Here is an 8,596-nt window from a genome sequence, read left to right on the forward strand (position 1 = left end):
GAGATCTTTTCTTTTAAATAAATAGCTTTTTAAGGACTACAACAAAGGGCTGGTAGGGACTACACGACATTCCTCCCGGGTTGCGTAATTTTTCCCCCCAGGATGGTAGGGGAAGGTAACGCCTTTTTCGTGAGATGACGTTTCACGGCCAAATCAAATAACTAATCGGAGGAGAGCCCTTCTAGCCAATCAGAGGCGAAAAAGGCAGTACCTTCACCTACCATCCTGGGAAAAAAAATATAAAATATACATTAACCCTGCCCTCGGAACACGATTTATAGGGTTTTCACTACACGTCATTAATCCAGAAGTCGGCCATTTTGGAGGCACTGAACTTAAACAATGCCACTGAACTAAACAGACTCGCAAATTTGGCTGATCATTGCTGCTGAAAAATGGTCGAGTTTTGGTCTGTACTAATCGGTTGCATCGGGGAAAAACATTCTATAGACTGTCAAAAATTAAAGAGAAGAGTGCAAAAAACGGATGAAAGAAGGCGTTTGTGGTTGAGAGAGGTACAGCAACAGCCACATGTGTAAATAGCGTTGACTATGGCTAAAATGTTGACGTAGTTAACTATGGCTACATTCACACTTGTCAGTCCAAATCCGATTATCTTTGTATCCGTTTGGAATCTGATCAAAAATGATGTCCACACTGTGTATCGCAACTGTTCAGATCCGTCCATGCAGCTCTTTGGCAATATGGCAATGACGTTGCGTTGATGGAGGGGTTTGCATTTGCAATAGAGATGTCGTCTTATTTAAATTTTGCAACATGGAAATGTGTAACTTAGCCGCCGCGCTGGACTACTGCGCTCTTGTCTGCGCCGGTTTCAAAATAGGTTTAAAAAATAATAATGCTCGTCCGGCACTTTGCAACAACACAGCATTGTTTCGCAGCGACTTTCACCATGTTTCCATAACAACGTCTGACGTTTACATTTTACATGGCGTGAGAAAGTCACATACCACGCGAAATCCGATCAGACTGAAGCTGATGTTCTGATATGTGATTTGAATCAGATTTCAAACCACATATGGATGTAGCTAGAAAACGGATTTCATGTGCTTTTTTGGACTGACAATCTGAACGTAGCGTAGCCTATGTCGGGATAAGAAATAGAAGGAAGAATTGCAGTAAGGGCTAAAGAAGCGAACGTTAGCTCATTCGGATCTTTACCACATATTAACTTTAGTTTGTCAAAATTTTGCGCTCTTTCCTGCTAAGTCCTTCTCTATATGATTTCGCAGCTTCCACTTGTTTTTCAGAGGTTTATAAGTGTAACAATGTGTTCAGTAGTACATATAACAGTGCAATCCATGCTGTTGTTTACATCCGAGTGCCTCCATAATGGCCGCGCATCCGGGTTACCGCCCTCACAGAATATGTAATCAAGGACTAGAAGATACTACACATAAACTACATAAATTCACCAACTAACCATTCAGAAATGTTGTCTACATGCTGTCACTTCTTATTGAGTCTCTCCATCTTTCTGACTTCGGTTTGAACATAAAAGGCTAAAAGTTTTCAGTGCATGTCTATGTGAGGTAAAATAACTCAAGCTCTTGAAGCTCCGCCCTCTGTGCCGGGAGCAGCAGTTCATTTGCATTTAAAGGGACAGGCACAAAAAAATGGTGCGTTTTTGCTCACCCTCAAAAAGTTACAACTTTAATATGCTATATAAAAGTATCTGTAGGGTATTTTGAGCTAAAGCTTCACATACACACTCTGGGGACATCAAAGACTTATTTTACATCATGTGAAAAGGGCATTATACCACCCCTTAAAATAATTATAGTGTTCTAAAGATGATATTAGGCATAGTTCACCCAGAAATAAAAATAGCATAATTTACTCAACCTCATATGCATTCTTTCCTCTGTGGAACACAAAAGACGATATCTTGAAAAATGTGCAATGAATGTTGGGTTGGGTAAGGGTTTGATGATGTTTTAGGCCCCAGTGACTTTTACTGTATGCTCAAAAACAAAATAAAGATTATTCAAAATATGTACAACTAAAAAAGGAGTCTATTTGGGGAGATCTGTGGTCAGATTTATTTATGTGAGTTGCATATAACCTGGAGATGAGATCATTCATCTGTTTGTTCATTGAAAGTCATTACAGTGAATGACAACTTAAAATAATAACAGGTGCAAAATATTGAATTGCAATAAAAATGTTCTGTTGATTGGACAAAATACATTTACAAACAACACAAAAACAGATTAATCCATACGTTATCTATTTTGAGTACACAATAATGAAATGATGGAAGTTATTGTTTATTTTACATGGTTTATTCATTGTGAGTATAGACACCTGTGTCTACATACAGTACCTGTATTTATGAAACAAACGCTGGTCAGTTTGGAGATTATAAAACCATAATGTTTAGTATATTGAAACATAAAGGAGGATAGCAACCCTTGATGTGTTTTTTAGAAAGTAGTGTCAAATAGCTTATGACTGTAAACAAACAAGATGACATGTAAAGAAACAAATAATATTTTTTTTTAACTCTGTTAAAATGTTTGTAAAATAATTGCAACAGAAATTAATTTCTTTATAACATCATCATTTCAAATCAGACAGATTTTGACCTTGTGATATATTTTATCGGTTGTTCTTGTGCCAGAAGAAAAAAAACAACATTTCAAACATTTTCATGTATGTGTTATATGTATACATAAATTATAATCCAGGTACTTTCTATGAAATTAAAGCTACACATAAAATAAAATTTCAATATAATGATTTTTCAAGACCAATCATCTATAATATGTCAAATATTAACTTTTCACTCACCCAGTGGTCCTTTAAACATCACTGTACCAGGCACCATTAGCACATAATCCAACCATTACTACATATATTGACCCTCTTTAATCCCTTGCTGTATGATCAGCTCTGTGTAAAGAGCATTGTGATATTGTATGCAAACTTTGCCCATACAGCCGGACTCACTTTTGTCAACAAAAGTCTGCCATCAAATAAAATCCCGTTTTCGCCATTATGAAAATATGTGCAATAAATACCTCCACGGATCAATGCTTTCACACAACAATTGTATTCTTACACCATGTATTCAGTTCCGCTTTCACTTCTGCTAAACTATCCAAAAATGTTCATGAGCGAATCATATTTACTGCAATCCTCTTTCACTTTTCCGAGAGTTTTTTAGTGGCTTTTCCTCCCCTTGTCGAAACAGCCAATACACTGTAAGAAAATATAGGGCAAAACATGCAATGAAGTCAGAATACAATGCAGCAGCCAAAAACACTATCAACAAAAATGTGTATCCAATCACCCTTGACATATTATCATAGGACAGAAACTCTTTCCACCACAAGACATTACGTGGAATGACATGCTCATTCCTGATCACTAGGGGCAGCGTAGCTCTTTCCAGCTCCATGATGTACTCAATATTTGTTAAATCTTCTAGGGAACTATTCGACTGGTCCTCATTCACAGACTCCGAGATTGAAGGCATAGCTAATGGCCTTCCTTTACTCATTGAAGGTCTTTTGCCGTAGCTTCCACTCATTGTGCCTTCTCTGAATACTGACTGTTGTGAATTCCTCAGACTGATCAAGTACAGCTCCATCTCGTCATCAATCTGCGATTCTGTTGAGGTGTTGTCGTCTGCATTTTCAAGATCTCCGTTCATTGAGTCTTTCGCCTGGCAATCCAGCGTATTGTTCACATCATCAGTAGTGTCCCGGTCACTGTTCTCACTTCCACAGCACATACTCTCTTCTTTATCAATAAATTCAATGAGGTCCCAATCATTCTCCGTAGCTTGCATACTCCCACTGAGTTCAGTATCACTCTTTTGAGATGATTCTTGCCAAGATGCAGCAGTTTGCTCACAAATCTCTACTCCACTGTTGAAGTGCCTATCCTGTTCTTCTGAGTCCTCAACTCCACCTAGATTTTCTATTTCATTTAAGTCAATGTGATGTTGTGGCAATGATTTAACATTGATGGTATTAATGATCTGCTTCTGTTCCTCAGAATCTCTTTCAACAGACAGCAATTCATCTGCATCTGCTTGTTGTTTCTTTTCTCTCTCAGTTTCCATTGCATCCAAGTCCTCTTCATCATCTATGTATTTCAACTCATCTTCAATGTTCATTCCCCCGTCTCCTGCACCTTCTTGTTCTTTTGGTTCTTGGTCTTTCTCCTTTTTGTCTTGTTCCTGCTTCTCTATCTGCTTTGTTTGATTTCCATTTCCCTCTTCCAGGCTTTCGTCACTTTTCATTTTGTGAATTTCTTCTTTAATCACTAATGTATGTTCTCCCTCAAACTCCATCATGCTTGAGCTCTCTCCAGTCTGTAAAGCAAAACCGATGAGCATTTGTTCCTTCTTTTCATTCATTTGACAGCTCTCCAAAGTATTGCTCATGTTTATCTGTGTGTTCCCCAATTCTGCATATGGTTCGGTTAGCATGGTTGTTGCTAAGTGAGGCAGTTCTTCAGGTTTTTCAATGTTCAATCTCATCTCACAGCAATCTGGCTCTGATTTATCATCAGAGAAACCCAAGATGATCCCTGAAGTAGGGAGCAATGTGGGGTCTTCTGGAGATTGGGCAAGATTGCAAGAGTTTGAATAACTTGTTCGCACTAATATATCCTCCTCTTTGGTGTGGATATTCCCCTGGTTTTGTGACATTTCGATTTTAATACTAGAAACGTCCACAGATAATGAAGTTTTTAAAACTGATGTGGGAGATGAAGGATGGATCTGTTTAGGTTGGTTGTCAATACCGGACTCTATTGTTTGATTTGTAGAGACCAAAAGTTCTGGTCCTTGTAGGGGAAATAAACATGGACTTTGGCCAAGATCACCCTGGAATGAGAATTCAGTCGAAGATAATGGTAAAATTTTACCTAGAGGAGGATCTGGCTGCTCGGATGTGACTTTTGGAAGATCTGTTGCAGTAAATGTATTGTCTGGTGTGTACTTATTTGGCTCAGAAAGAGGATTTTTGGTTGGGTTTATTGTAAGTTGTGAGTTTTGTTCTGTTGATTCTTTGCTGACGCCAACACTAATATCATGTTTTGTAGAAATGCAAGACTCTGGCCAAATGTCTGTGGTCTCAGCGGCCTTGACCACTGTTAAACTCTCATCCCCCAGTTCCCTTAATGACCTATCTACTTGTAATGTTTTCCGAAATAACTCTTTTCTCTCTGTTTCCCTGCTTTTAAAAACCTGATGATAAAGTGGGGCTACAATGGTCCCAAACGTGAAGCCATGAGAAAATGGCTGAGGCTGGCAAAAGTTAGTAGTTTTCAAACTCACATTCTGTTCTGGTTTTCCGTCGCTGATATTCGTGTCCTCGTCCATCTTGGAGCTCAATGCCAAACTTTTAATTCTTTGCTTAGGGTCCTTCTCAAAGTGCTCCCATGCTCTTTCAACACTCTTGCAAATAGACAAGTCGGGATTTTGGCATACAGGAAAAGACTGTTTGATTGAAACGTTTTGGTCAGTAAGGTCCTCAGTAAGTTGGCTGTCTTCCAGGGCCTCAGAAGCAGAGCATGCCATCGATTCACCACAGTCTTCTAGGGGTAAATGTGTGTGTTCTGTGGATATATTAGTCTTGGTGTTGATCATGTCTTCTTTATGTTGTGTACGAGCTTGGCTGTAAATGTCAGCGGAATATCCACTATACTCATCTGAGTTGCATGTTGGTGGTTGAGCAGTTTGTGTTGGTTGTGGGCTGCATGGTGTCTTTTCCAGCACTGATGCATGTTCATGCATGCTGGCCTCTGCTGTAACTTCACTCTCTTTGGTCTTAGTCCCTTGTTTTTCTTCTTCTCTCTTAGCAAAGTGCTCCTTGACTTTTGCTAATCGCACAGCCCTTCTTTTGCTCCTTCGGCTGCGGATTCTGCTTATTTCCTCCTGTGTACAAAGAGGTAGATGTGAAATATACGGAAAGGAAGACTATCTTTAATAAATATATTTAAGGAATAAAATATCTAAAGATCTTTTAAAAGTACATTTTCAACTTTTAAGATCAATTGACTGCTATATTGACTTGGAATTACTTTTAACTACGTAACATTATGATCTCAGAGTGACCCTGAACAGCCTGACATATCAAGTGTCTTGTTTGGGACAGTACATAATGTTACTCTAACATTTGTCAACGTCTGACAAGTGAATGTCATCAGTGACCACATGACATTCATAAAGAGCAGCGTGTCACAGCCCATGTTTTATAAAATGTAATACAATGTTCATCCTCGTTTTCGCTATACAATTATACACATCATTAAATGACTATGAATCAATCTTTGGTAAAAATGTAAAAATGTAGAACTCACCTGTAATTCCATGCTTTCCTTTTCAAGTTTTTCAGAGTTTTCTTTTAGAGATCCTGGGTCGGTGTCCTTTCCAGAATTTAGAGTTATATCTAAGAAAACAAAACATTTATGTATCAGAATTTTGCAGTATTTCCAAATCTAGTTGTAAGTCATTTTTGAGGAGGTCAGTTACCAGGAAATTCCTCATTATTTGTCGCCACAACAGTTGAAGCAGAGACATTTGGGCTGGAAAATGACACAAGAAAAGTTATAAGTGATGTAAAAATGATATATGTGCTTAAGAACTAGGGGGGGAAAAGTAGGCCTATGTATAGTGTTCCTCAATTCATTGGGTGCATTTTATTGTAGTTTTATTCATGTATTAACTCTTAGTTATCAAGTTTTTTAGTATACTGTAAAAAAAAGTATAGGATTAATAAGTTATGACAACATGTTTTTACATTGCTTTAACTCCTCAAAATAAGTTAAGCAAGTTATAAGTTATTCAAGTAAGTACTTTTATGTTATACAAGATTCAACAAATTTTTAAGTCAGTTTAACATAGGTTGAAATTGACTTAAATATCCAAGTTGATTGTACTTAAAAATTTGAGGCAACAACTTTTTTTTCATCATGGATAATTTCTAGTAATATTTTTGAAATATTTAATTTGACATTCTTTGCCATGTGTTGGAGACCTCTCACCTGGTTGTTTTTAGACAGCTTTTTCTTCCGTTTTCACACACATTTTGGGGTTTCTCCTTTAATTTTTCACAACAAAACAGAGAGTAGTTCTTTTCATTATTGTTTGCCCAAAAAGTGCCCAAAGATGTGTCATATCGCAAACAGAAGTCAACCCTCGCACCCTCTTCTCCGAATGGGGGTACCAGTGTGACCTTAAAGGAGAAACAATCCGTCCCACTTTTGCTTGACCCAGGTACGTACTCTGCCAACAGATCAAAATGACTTCTCCATGAATCTAAAGAGGTACGTACATAGACCATCTTATCAAAACACACATCTAGCACGCGAACGATTCCTCTTAGCGTTGAAGTCCCAGGAAGCAGCTGCAAACTTTCCAGTTCCAGCTTCTGCTCGTGAACCCGCAGGTCTAGCTCCTCTGCGGTCTGCGGAAAAGTGAAGAGAGGAAGAATGTAATACTCCTTATCTTCATTCAAGTCACTCTCCAGAGGGCCTGATGGTGCAGTTACTCCCCGAGCGTCAAACTGTTTCACTGAGACGAGACTCAATCCGAAGGCATCAGCAAAGGACACTCTTCGGCTGCTTGAAGGGGGAGGCAGGGAGTCATCAGAAGACACTGAACTCCGTCGTCTTGGTATGGGCGAAGTTTTGGGCTTGATCCCTTCTAGACCCAGTGACTCCTCATCCTCATCCCAGGGGAAGGTTGCTGGCAAACTCAGGAGGTTAAAGCTGGCCCCAATGGGGCTGTCCAGCGCTCCCACAGGCTCCATCGGGCAATGTGGGACAGAGTGAGAGGAACTCAGCCGGTCGGCCAGCAACTGACGTGCTGTGACAACTTATGGAATCAAGTTACATTTGACATTGTAGGGAAAAGCCAGCTCTATATTTAGGGCAGAAACATCTCGAACTATGCAGTCAGAGCTCAGGGGACCAATGAAAAAATATGTCACAGACACTTTAAACAAAATAACATTGTTCTGCATACACAGACGCAGCAAACATAAGTCTTTAAGGAGATGATCAGGTTTAAAAAGACATGAGAATGAGTAAATGATGGCAGAATAAACATTTTTGGATGATCCTTTTAATCATTGTAGTCAGTTGTACATATGCTAAATTGCTAAAAAATAAGCATGTGCTGTTTTATAGGCTTAGGCTTGTGGTCACTCATAAATATTTATTTAAGTATAGGCCTATTTCTCTAAATTTATACACGCACTTTCTCATAAAATAAGAGTAATATTGTACAAAATGATGACTTATTTATAACCAAACTTTCTCTTTTGCTTATCAGTGGTAAACTAAAACTTGTTTTTTGTAAGAGACTTATATTTTGTAACAGAAACAGGAAGCTTTGGAAGCATATGAAAACCACTGAATGGAACAACTCGGTTTACTTCTCTTTATAGCCATGGCTTTCAGAAAGCACAGATCATGGGGATTTTTAAAAAGTACTAGGGCACCAAGGAGAAACAAAAGATAGAGTGGAGGAAAAGTAATTTCTGTCTTGCAAACCACTTGAGATTCAATGAGATTATTGTCACTAGACAAGCAAACTTCCCTGTCCTTCTTTGCC

General features: G+C 38.6%; 1 protein-coding gene across 1 annotated transcript; it reads right to left on the reverse strand.

Annotated features, from left to right (window-relative positions):
* Window positions 1-2,635: 2,635 nt before the first annotated feature.
* On the reverse strand, window positions 2,636-7,903 carry ppp1r3ab (protein phosphatase 1, regulatory subunit 3Ab). The gene is made up of 4 exons (XM_079604469.1): window positions 7,024-7,903; window positions 6,512-6,564; window positions 6,340-6,428; window positions 2,636-5,914 (listed from the first exon to the last, which is right to left on the reverse strand). Exons 1-4 carry the CDS (start codon window positions 7,788-7,790, stop codon window positions 3,152-3,154), a joined length of 3,672 nt encoding a protein of 1,223 aa, XP_079460595.1. The 5' UTR covers window positions 7,791-7,903; the 3' UTR covers window positions 2,636-3,151.
* Window positions 7,904-8,596: the final 693 nt, after the last annotated feature.

The sequence above is a fragment of the Phoxinus phoxinus genome, assembly GCF_949152265.1.
Source record: "Phoxinus phoxinus genome assembly, chromosome: 25".
Classification (NCBI taxonomy): domain Eukaryota; kingdom Metazoa; phylum Chordata; class Actinopteri; order Cypriniformes; family Leuciscidae; genus Phoxinus; species Phoxinus phoxinus.

Excerpts from the sequence above, each read along its gene's own strand:
- ppp1r3ab (XM_079604469.1), bottom strand. The coding sequence starts at position 7,790 with ATGGAGCCTGTGGGAGCGCTGGACAGCCCCATTGGGGCCAGCTTTAAC. Across the intron at positions 6,565-7,023 it reads AGCTGTCTAAAAACAACCAG|CCCAAATGTCTCTGCTTCAA; the intron begins GTGAGAGGTCTC and ends GTCATTTTCCAG. Across the intron at positions 6,429-6,511 it reads AAATAATGAGGAATTTCCTG|ATATAACTCTAAATTCTGGA; the intron begins GTAACTGACCTC and ends TTGTTTTCTTAG.